Source organism: Gymnoscopelus microlampas, assembly GCF_963454915.1.
Source record: "Gymnoscopelus microlampas genome assembly, chromosome: 8".
NCBI lineage: Eukaryota > Metazoa > Chordata > Actinopteri > Myctophiformes > Myctophidae > Gymnoscopelus > Gymnoscopelus microlampas.
Window position 1 is genome coordinate 51,891,070 of NC_139945.1, and position 11,846 is coordinate 51,902,915.

General features: G+C 46.4%; 1 protein-coding gene across 1 annotated transcript in view; it reads left to right on the forward strand.

Annotated features, from left to right (window-relative positions):
• Nucleotides 1–10,543, forward strand: part of bmp16 (bone morphogenetic protein 16) — a gene marked incomplete at its 3' end in the record, with an annotated part of 13,999 nt that extends 3,456 nt beyond the window's left edge. The window contains exons 2-3 of the mRNA XM_084063727.1: nucleotides 7,522–7,907; nucleotides 9,453–10,543. Of these exons, the coding sequence (XP_083919853.1) occupies nucleotides 7,529–7,907; nucleotides 9,453–10,543 (1,470 nt within the window). The 5' untranslated portion in view covers nucleotides 7,522–7,528. The remainder of the gene's footprint in view (nucleotides 1–7,521; nucleotides 7,908–9,452) is intronic.
• Between the last annotated feature and the right edge of the window lie 1,303 nt (nucleotides 10,544–11,846).

Genomic DNA, 11,846 nt, shown 5'->3' on the forward strand with positions numbered 1-11,846 from the left:
CAGTGATGCAGGTCCATTACGGGTCCAAATGGGTCCATTTTTACACTCTCACAGATATAAATGAACTCTGAGGATTTTACTGTAGCAACCTGTAGTAACCTGTAATTGTGTCATGTTTGTACAATAATACAGAGTGGTGTCCTTGGGCAATTGTGGGTGTGTGTGTGTGTGTGTGTGTGTGTGTGTGTGTGTGTGTGTGCGTGTGCGTGCGTGCGTGCGTGCGTGCGTGCGTGCGTGCGTGCGTGCGTGCGTGCGTGCGTGCGTGCGTGCGTGCGTGCGTGCGTGCGTGCGTGAGAGTATCAGATATTAGATATGCATGCCTGTCGTCAGCTTGGAGAGAGGATGCTGTGTTTTCAAAGAACACGAGAACAGGGCAGAAAAAATAATAGTGGACGCAGTTGGGGGGGGGCAGGATTGGGGAAAAACAGGGCAGAAATCAGGGAGAGTGAGAGAAGGAATCTGGTCAAAGAAACACGGGAAGCACAACAGGAAGGGAAAGTGGAGGGACCAGGCGTAACACGGAGACAGCGGCTGTGGATAAATCAGCCGGTTGCGGTGACACTCCGCCGCACTCTTCCGCAAAAACACCATTCATTTAAGGCCTAGAAGAAAAATAAAAGACCTGCCTTAATGGGAGAGAGAGAGATAGAGGGGGAGAAACATGAAGACATAGAGACAGATTATTATAGGAAACACGGGTATGGAAAGGAAAATGTTTTGATAAATGGTGAAACTTAGAGAAAGATAGGTATAGGCCAGAGAGAGGGAACATTTGAGTAGACATGAAAACAACGTGACATGAGTGGAAGGTGTAGAAACTGAGAATTTGGAGGGTGAGGAAAAGAAAGGATAAAGTGTGGGGGGTACTGGGGTTACAAGAGGGAAGGAGGAGAGGAGAGGAGAGGAGAGGAGAGAAGAGGAGGCAGCTGGAAGGAGAGAGACGGGGTGAGATGAAGTGTTGTTGGTTCAGAGGGTTCAGATAACAGACACTGGCTGATGAATGCTGCGATGCCACGAGCCACACGCCAGGGTCACACTGCTGCCTGCACAGGGGTCAAGTCTGATGCACGATGTCTGAGAGCGCGTGCACACGCTTGCACGCACACAGGCACACAGGCACACAGGCACACAGACAGACAGACAGACAGACAGACAGACAGACAGACAGACAGACATGCAAACAGCACATGCATGCACACACGCACGCAGGGGTCCGCTTTTATAATAAACAGCATACGGTACATTAGTGAAAAATCTGTTTTGTCAGTCCCTTATATGTCAATGGTATGTGCACATGGGCAATTTCAGATGGACTGACCAACCCACTGAGGAGAAAAATGGATGAAAATGAGGATGGACATAGTTTTTAATTGACTGACAGTTCACAAAAATTTAAAAAACCTCTTCATCTATCGCTGGAGAATCAGCGGTCCCTTAGAGTGGGATTTATACTGTATATGAGTGTAAAGATGGACACATTTTTACACTTCTTAACCTCCCTCATAACGTCATCTTTGAGTTTTCTTATGAAGAAAAGATGGCCAGTACTTTGGAGAGCATCACTGAATTGCAATGGTATTGGTTGGTATACAGTATGGCTTCATGACATGGTTAAAATGGTCACAGAGATCATACCTAACCTAACCATACCTAAGTACAGTAACTGTAACTCTACTCAAGAAGTAATCGTGGTTCTACTTGAGTAATAATTACTTCAAGTAACAGTACTTTAATAGGATGGTACTCTTTCCACCCCTGGGGTGGGTGGGTGCTGGTGATGTGGGTAATAATAGCACTGGAATCAATGTCTTGCCTGAATGATTTCTACAGTCGCGTGCGATGCGATGCACAACCAATCATAAATCAGGCGTTACGCACTGAATGGGATGAAGAGACGGTGTGGGAGTCAGTTCTGCAGATGACACATGAAGAGGGTAAATCAGCTCCGCCCACTTTGAATTAAGTAGAGACTGTCACCAAACGAACACCCTGAGAGAGGGATGTATGTATGTATGTATAAAAACGATAGGGCACAGCGTCCTCTGTTTATGCCATCTCTCTCTCTCTCTCTCTCTCTCTCTCTCTCTCTCTGTCCTGTGGCCTCTCTCTATTGCTCTTTCTTTCTTTCTTTCTTTTCCCATGCGCTTGCTGCTCATATCACGCACAAAAAATGGCAGACTCCCCTATGGCTGCTGAACCTTTGAACCTCAAAGTCACCTGGGGTGGAGGAGTTCTGTTAGGTTGAGAGAGAGAGAGAGAGAGAGAGAGAGAAAGAGAGAGAGAGAGAGAGAGAGAGAGAGAGAGAGAGAGAGAGAGAGAGAGAGAGAGAGAGAGAGAGGCTGTTGTCCTTATATGTGCTTTACGAGCCTCCACAATGGGAGAGGTCTAATCTATAATTGTCCTCTCTGTGGTGTTGCCTCAGGTGAAACAGCCCTGGGTGGGGCTGACAGAGTTTAACGAACAGTTAACAGCAGTCCCACGCTCCAAATGGCTTTAGTTTACTATTTTCCCAGGGTTACACTTTGAACCGTGTGCTACATGAACACACACACACACACACACACACACACACACACACACACACACACACACACACACACACACACACACACACACACACACACACACACACACACACACACACACACACACACACCTGTGACCTGATTTTAAACCCTTTTCTGACACTGCGGTAACATTATCAGTCATTACAGTGTCATTAAGTGTTCGTTCGGCCATAAACGGCTCTGTTATCTCACTGCAGAAGACATAATCGATTGCCTGCCCCTTATATAGATGAGATAAAGAGATACGGGAGTGAAAGAGAGAGATACGAAGACGCACGGAGAAAGACAGAGATCATCGTACACTATAGTGCCCCTCTTGAGAATGCTGGATAATGATTTCTGTTCTATTCTAAAATGTATCCTTTAAACACTTGAGTCAATAATATGCTTAATTTTACCCCAAATAGCGAAAATAGTCGATCTATCATGCAACGCGACACAACATGTTTATATGCACCTCTTGACTCTGACTGAACTCTAAACTGGTCAGTTTGATCCCCTGACCTTTCACACCTCGTAGCTCCATTCACAGGCCAGGAGGATCACCAACCCTGCTAGTTTATAATTACTGGCTCAATTATTAACACTAGCTGTACAGAGGACTGGGTGTTGACCAGACTGTGACTCAACTGGCTGTGGGGCTGTTCCCGCCCGTACATCCAGGGAGGTAAGCTGACCCCCCCGCCCCTTAGGTCAGAGTCAATTAGAAGGAGCTACTGGTCGGCAGTCAGTGAGCCAGCTAAACTACGGCTCCATCAAACGACGGCGACGCCTCAGCGTTCTTTGACGTACGGCACGGTTGTTCAACAAAGTATAAATAGACGGGTTTCCGCGCGACGTCATCACAGAGTAGAATGCGCAATCTGCACATGCCCGGGGTAGAACGAACCGGAAGCGCCCTTCACTCTGTTGTTGTGTTCGGGATTTAGATATGCATAATGCTGCTATTATAGGCATAATAGGCATAATGCTGCTATTATATACAAACAGATCCAACTTCCGACAAATCATTTTTATTGAGTAAACAAGATATTACAAACTGCATAATTTAATCTACTTTCATTAAACCCCGTGAAGACCATTTTTTTTATGAATGGACATTTGACCAGAGCTGCTGCGGGTAATGGCGCCCTCTATAGACTCACTTTAGAAATTTGCATGCAAATCCCTCTCTTGCGCGTGCAGCATCCTCTCATGTTTACTAACAGGAAACCCGTCTATAGGCTCTATGCACAGCAGCCATATTGGAAAGAAATTGGGCCTCTTCTTACTTCCTTCACAGGTGTTACCAATGATACTAATGAAGGCTCTGTTCCATTCTGGTCCGGTTGCTGATATCGTGCATGTTGGCTCACTAGAAACACTCCCTTTTGGTTCCCAAATGGCCCCTTATGGTGGGTGTGTAACTCTGAGAGTGTACAAATGGAACCAAATGGACCCGTAAGGGTCCATTTGGTTCCATTTGTACACTCTCAGAGTTATGGGGGTTCTTGAAAATAAGACAACCACTATGCCACGCTAAATGGAACAGAGCCTTAATTAGTATCATTGGTAACACCTGTGAAGGAAGTAAGGAAGGGGCCCAATTCATTGCCAATATGGTTGCTGTGCATAGAACCTATTAGCCCTAAGTCAAAAGTGTTCCACAGTGACGCTTCAATACCTTACATACATGCACAGTATAGTAACAGTTTTATCATCTCAGCTTTAAAGTTGCGTATCTGTAACTTTACCCAGGATTGTAAACCCGGTGTGTCCGGAATGAGAGATCAAATTTCTGCTGGTTATCCAAGAGGCAATCCCAGCTTGGCCAGGGGAGATATTGTACTCATGAGCTTCAGGCCGTACTACTTGTCAACCTAAATTTCTCAATGGAAGAGTAGGGAGACCACCTCCAACCACTGTAGTTGTACTAGTTATATTGTAGGCTCGGGCCACTACACAGCCCTCACATCTAGTAGCCTACACTATAGGCTATATACTATTATTACACAGACACACGGCAGTAAGTGAATACAGTCCAAAGCGACACACACACACACACTCACTGTATCGCGATCTATACGGCAGATCGCATGCCTTTATGTCCACGCTGAAGTAATGTGTGTGTGCGTGTGTGCGTGCGTGCGTGCGTGTCTGTAGCAAGTACGCAAGGATAACAGCTTTTAAAGATTGGTATTAGACTGATAAATTGACAGCTTAAAAACAGAAATGACCGGGTTCGGCTGGGAGCTCAATGTGTGTATGAAAAACCAATGAATGATGGACAGAGGCAGATTGCAGGTTAACTGAAAAGATATATTGAAATAGTTCTCTTTTCAACATACAGAATCAATAGCATATAAAGAAAAAAGCTGCCCTTTACAGTCTTTGGGAGTTCAGAGTTCCAGTGGAACAGAGGTCCTGTATTCAACAGGGATAAGGGTTCAATCTCTCCTTTTGGGGAGAGAATGCAGAATGCAAAGGGGAAATAGAGCACAGTTGATCCTGATGTCCTACCACACACTGTGGGAGGAGGGGATTTGGCTCCAAGGACTAGGTCCAGTGAGGTAGCTCGCCATCAAACGATCCAGCCAACACAAAAAACCTGACCTGAAAGGCCAGGTGAAATAAATTAAATCGGTAATCTATAAACATGAATCTCTGTTGTACAACATAATTAAATGATCTTTTCAACACGATTAAATATTAATTTGTTACCATGATTACGTTCTCATTTCATACAGTAGCATGCATGCATTCATTCTCATAGGAAAAATGTCAGATATTTCATTGAATAAACCATTTCATTATTCTTTATAAAATAATAAACCAAAAGTGTCATTACTTCAATACATAAATCAAAAGTCATAAATCAAATACTTTCTCATCAAAACCAAACTCAAAATATATAATATATTCACTTAAGTGAATAGATAAACTCAAGGCAGTTTTCAAGCTTGTAGATCTTTACATTTGGTTAGCTCCCATTAGCAATTACAGCATTTACAACCAGTTAGCATCGTCTATGGGAAACCCCATGTTAATGCTTAGCGGTTTGTAGTAGCGTGCTATTGCTAGCGCCGATAGCAGATGCATTTCAAAACATTTTAACACAACCAACCGACCAAACCATTGACAATAAACCATAGTATGTTTGAATTGGGAAGTTAAGAAGGACTACAAACAGCAAACACGGCAGCAACACAGCATCTCACACAGACACAAACACACAGCAGTTACATTCAGGCCCCCGTCCCCCTTCCACCGGACGGGGCGTAATATGCGTGGCGTCAGAGTGGTTCGCCACTGAGGCAAAATATGTCCCAAAGAACAAATACAAATGTGTAGTGAACAATCAAAAGTACACTATCCAAAGGCTATACAGCCATGATGGATTTTTAGGCTAAATGTGTAGAAAATTGGACACGTTGTCTGCTAGAACATAGCTACAATATCGCAGAAACAAAGAGTCCTACCCTTTGCAGATGACCCGGAAGTCCAACCACTAGGGGAATTCAATATAGGATTAAGATACTCTACCGATCAAGCAGATGGTTAAAATAACTTGTTGTATGCATTTACATAAGGTCCGGATTGCAGCTTTTGTTTTGGTTTTTAAGAATAAGAAAGACAATGATCTCAATGTCTTTCATTGGGTGAACGAAGCTGGTGTTGTACTGGAAGAGAGGGAAGGGATTATCATGGGAGAATCTTGTAATCCATCATCATGACAGGTCTCTATAACTCTATAACCCTCATGGAGACAAACACGCTTTGGCTAATACTAAATGCCTTTAACACATAGCACTGTGAATTTAAATCAAATGGCCTCTCTCCTTCAACTGATCTTCTTCTTTATAGCACATGCGCGAGCGGGCGCGCGCGTGCACACACACACACGCACACACACACACACACACACACACACACACACACACACACACACACACACACACACACACACACACACACACACACACACACACACACACACACACACACACACACACACACACACACACACACACACACACTCACACACTCAGTGTGAAGTTATAGATAGCTATGGGCTGTTTAATCACTCCTGTCCTTTGGTGCCTGGGTGTCCTGGGAGATATATAGGCCTTGGGACAACATGACCAAACCATAAATTAACAACAAGAAAACAGAGTAATATCTACTCTCAACAGCCTCGTGTAACTAGCGAACAACTTTGTATGGATATGTAGACAGTAGATCCGTTGAACACATGCCAAATGAGGGCTACAGACTGATGAGAAACTGGTGTGTACAGGAAGTAGAGGATGTAACCATGATATACAGGGCCTTCTAGTAGGGATTTATCTGTTTAGCAGATTTCTGCTAAAGCGTCCTCCAATTCTCTATATTATGAGTCATAATGTCAAAGTTGATTCACACACTTCCTATAAAACTCTTGTAAAACACAGAAAAACAAATAAATTCAAAATAGGCTCACTTTCGGGAGGGCAAACTCCCCACACGGTTCAAATCTCACTTGTGTCGCTCCCTGGTATGAATAGGCCCTATGCACAGCAGCCATATTGTAAGACTTTCACAGGTGTTATCAATGATACTAATGAAGGCTCTGTTCCATTCTGGTCAGACGGAGTCAGGGTGCTGATATTGTGCATGTTGGCCCACTGGAAACACTCCCAAATGGCCCTTTACGGTGTGTAACTCTGAGAGTGTACAAACTCTCAAAGTTATGGGGGTCGTGGAAATCTGAAATTCAAAAATCTGAGAACTACTGTGCTACACTAAATGGAACAGAGCCTTCATTAGTATCACTGGTAACACCTGTGAAGGACGTGATAATATGGCTGCTGTGCATAGAGCCTATTATATTTTGATCCATCACTCTTCAGTCCCTCTCACACATCTACCATCTATCTTGCCCTGCCTTCACCCGCCACACCTCAACTCAATATATTTGTCTTCGTCCTATACCCAGATCCACCATGTTCCCTGCTAACCTCCTGCTCCTCATGGTCCTGCTGCTACCTCAAGCCTCGTCTGGTCGCCGGGGTGAAGACGCCGCCAGCGAGACCCGCCATGGTGGGGTGTCTCCGCCCTCCACCCCCTCCTCCTCGTTGCCTTCCTCCACGCCCGGTCCCACCCTGGAGCCCAGTCTGGCTCAGACCATCCAGAGCCTTCTGCTGAGTCGGCTGGGACTGCAGGCACAGCCGGACCCGAGGCCCGGGGTCCCCGTGCCCCAGTATCTGCTGGACCTGTACCGCTTCCACCAGCAGCAGTACCATCTGGTGGAGGACCCCTCGTTCAGCTTCCCCAGTCAACACGTCCAGGAGGCCAACACCGTACGCAGCTTCCACCACACTGGTGAGTGAGCCGAAACGTGAAGTCATGCAGTGAGACCTATAGCGAGATAACACATGGCACGCATCTCAACAATGTGAAAAGGATTAACCACTTAAACCAGGGGTCTTCAACAGGGGATCCAGGACCCCTAGGGCAGTGGGTTTCAACCTTTTTCGCGTCAAGGACCCCCAAATTGACACATATTAGCCCACGGAACCCCCATTTGAAAATATATGCCAGGGACTCAACCATTTAGATGTATTGGGGGTCCCAATCTACACTGTATCATCATCATCAGTGTTCATTTAACTCTCAGAGTTACAGACATATAAGGGTCAATTTGGTTGCTAACTATTCATTTGGCTGGGGACCCCCTGGAACTCCGTCAAGGACCACTGGTGGTCCCCGGACCACTGGTTGAGAACCACTGCCCTAGGGGGTCCTCAGAGCTACTAAATCTTTGTGTGATATGTTTTTCTTTTTTTACATGAACCACTTCAACCCTAGCATCCATTTTCTGAGGAGAACTTTAGCCAAACATAGCAGATCTACAAGCTTGTAGATCTGCTATTTTTGGCAAAGAGGTAGGCTATAGGTGTAGAGGGGAAAAAAGAGCAGACCAAGTGAAAACATTAAGTTTAATCTGAAACACTGTTTTTTTTACAATATAGAGGGGGTCCCTGCTTCATCGCTCTCTCAACTAGGGGGTCCTTGCCTGAAAAACGTTGAAGACCCCTGACTTAAACTATACTATATACTTTGTTGACTCGTGTCCCCCAGGGGACTATACTTGGTGCCTATTTTTTCCCTACCCTTTTCCCCCTATTCCCTATTCTACAAGCCCATCTATAAGCTTGTAGCTTGTGGATTGGCTATTTTCACAGAATGTTTGCTTATTTTCACCAAATCTTCGCCTATTATGACCAGGGATCTGTTGTTCATTTGGTCAAGGAAAAGCGTATCTGCACATTCAATTGCTGTCTCTTATCAGAGGTTGTGACGTACTGCGGTCCGGTTTATGATAGACAAGCAGATGTCTGTTGTTATGACTCGCCATGTAACGACACGAAAGCAAGCAGGGCCCATGTATCTCCCTGTCTGATAAGACAGTTTGCCACAACACTAGGCACTAAAACCTTGTTGTACAGCATAGGTGGGTGTGCTGGAGAGCTTATCTAACTGTTTATGACTCAAGACGTGTCTGACGTTGAAGGGTTGTTGTTTGACAGGATAATTTTCTGTTATTTATAGGGCACATCATTAGATGATGTTTGGAAATAGTCCCTACATTTTGGAGATCATTCAAGAACAATTGCATAAGAAACCGTGTGTGTGTGTGTGTGCGTGCGTGCGTGCGTGCGTGCGTGCGTGCGTGCGTGTGTGTGTGTGTGTGTGTGTGTGTGTGTGTGTGTGTGTGTGTGTGTGTGTGTGTGTGTGTGTGTGTGTGCATATTAATACCTACTAATAGCTACAGTACTAATAAAGTAGATTAATCAGTTGCATTTGACCATGTTTAATTACAATTCAATTCACCACGCTCCCTCTTTCTCTTCTTCATGCTCTCAGATGCCCTTGCAGCGAGTCCCTTAGCAGAGGATTATAGGAGGGTTCGCATCTTCTTCAATGTCTCCTCCATCCCCCAGGACGAGAGAGTGGTCTCCGCTGAGCTACGTCTCCTCCGGAGCGGGAGCCCCTCCCTGGTCCCCACCCGGTCCCACAGACTCAGCCTGTTTGTGGACCACGGGGACCCTAAACCCACCCTATTGGAGACCAGGTTACTCACTTCTGAGCCCGGTTCTCCCTGGGAAGCTTTTAGCCTCAGTACGGGTCTCCTTCATAAGGCGCTTACAGTGACAGGCAGCCTGGACTTCCTGTTGGAACTCAGCCCAGCGAACGACACCACCCAACTCCGTGACCTGGGGCTCTCCTCCGATGTGGCAGGACGACAGGAACAGGAACAGGAGGAGGAGGAGGAGGAGGGAGGGAGGCGCAGAGAAGGTCACTTCAGGGTGCGTAGGTCCTCCGGTCAGGACGAGCACAGCTGGGCCCGAGAGAGGCCTCTGCTGGTGACGTATAGTCATGATGGGCGTGGAGAGCCTCTGGCTGCACACGGCCGGAGGAGCCCCGGTTCTGGGCAGAGGGCCAGAGGGAGGAAGGGCGCTAAAGACAGGGCCAGGAGCAGCAAGAAGGGCCGCGGCAGAGGCCAGGACTGGGGGAGGGACGGTAAAAGGGGTTATTCAGGACCGGGCTGGGGAGGAGGCGACGGGGGAGGGGTGAGCTGGAGTGACCGGGGCAGAGTGAAGCGAAACGGTGGCCGCACGGCGAAACTGAAACGCTTGTCTCGCGCACGATGCCGCCGCCACCCTCTCTATGTGGACTTCAACGACGTGGGCTGGCACAAGTGGATCATCGCGCCCAGCGGCTACGACGCCTTCTTCTGCCTGGGGGAGTGCCGCTTCCCCCTGGCCGACCACATGAACTCGTCCAGCCACGCCATGGTGCAGACACTGGTGAACTCTGTCAACGGTGCTGTGCCCAGGGCCTGTTGCGTACCCACCTCCCTCAGCCCCATCGCCCTGCTTTATCTAGACCCCCAAGACAGGGTGGTCCTCAAGAACTACCAGGATATGGTGGTCGAGGGCTGCGGCTGCCGGTAATTGCAACTCGCCATGAGTATAGGAAGAGAGAGAGGGACAACAGTGTGTTGTAGCCTAAAGGGAATAGCATATAGTAGCATGAACATAACTGTAATTATACATGATAAAAAGCAGAGTGAGGAGGAAACTGGTGGTGACCTCGAGGAAACGGGTGGGGACCTCAAGCACTTGAGGGACACTTGGTTATATTAGCTCTGATGGTGAGGGGGAACGAGTAGAAGTGGATCTGTACAGAACCACAGAATTAACATGATCAAAAGATAGAGACGGAGAGTGAAACGAAACTGGCAGATTAAGAAATAGAGAGAAACAGTGAGAAATGCATATACAGATAAATACAAGATACATAACATAAAGAGAACAGGGAGGTAAAAACCCATTCCACCACGCACAGGAAAGCGCTAATAGGCTCTTTGCACAGCAGCCATTTTGGAGAAAAATTGGGCCTCTTCTTACTTCTTTCACAGGTGTTACCAATGATACTAATGAAGGCTCTGTTCCATTCTGGTCAAACAGAGTCAGGATGCTGATATTGTGCATGTTGGCTCACTAGAAATACTAGTGGGTCTCAAAGTGTGGTCCAGGGACCCTCATGGTTCCTTGAGAGGGTGTAACTCTCAGAGTTATGGGGGTCCTTGAAATTAAAAAGTTTGAGAATCACCGTGCTACACTAAATGGAACAGAGCCTTCATTAGTGTCATTGGTAACACCTGTGAAGGAAGCAAGGAAGGGGCCCAATTTCTTTCCAATATGGCTGCTGTGCATAGAGCCTATTCAACTCTAAAGGTGTAAAAATGGAGCCTTATGGGCCCATTTGTACTGTGCACCTTGTGGGAAATCAGGTAGAACGAGGGCAGAGAGGGTATATAGGGAAGATGGTCCGTACATTGAAACCCCCAGGAATTTATTTATCGTTTGACCCACTTTACTGATGACGCGGGGATCTGCGACCATCAAACGACAGCTTGCTTTTTCAGCGTTGAGTGAGAACCTCTCTAACGACTACAGCCTGTGTATGTGGCTTTGTTACTCATTTCATTCTCAAATGATTCTGACAGACACCTACAGTAATTAAACAGACAGACACCTGTGCGTGACTGCTGAAGAGGTGTCTGGATTGGAATCAGGTGTCTACAGTTAAAGTCAGTGTGCACCAATATGCAATGGACACCAACAGCATCTAAAGGCTTATTGAATTATGCTCAACAGTTTGTCTATGATTGTGCTGATGCCACTGACATAGTAGCAGAGATTTGTGGGACAGTGTTGTTATATTTCATGTTTGAACCTAGGGACAAGGGGT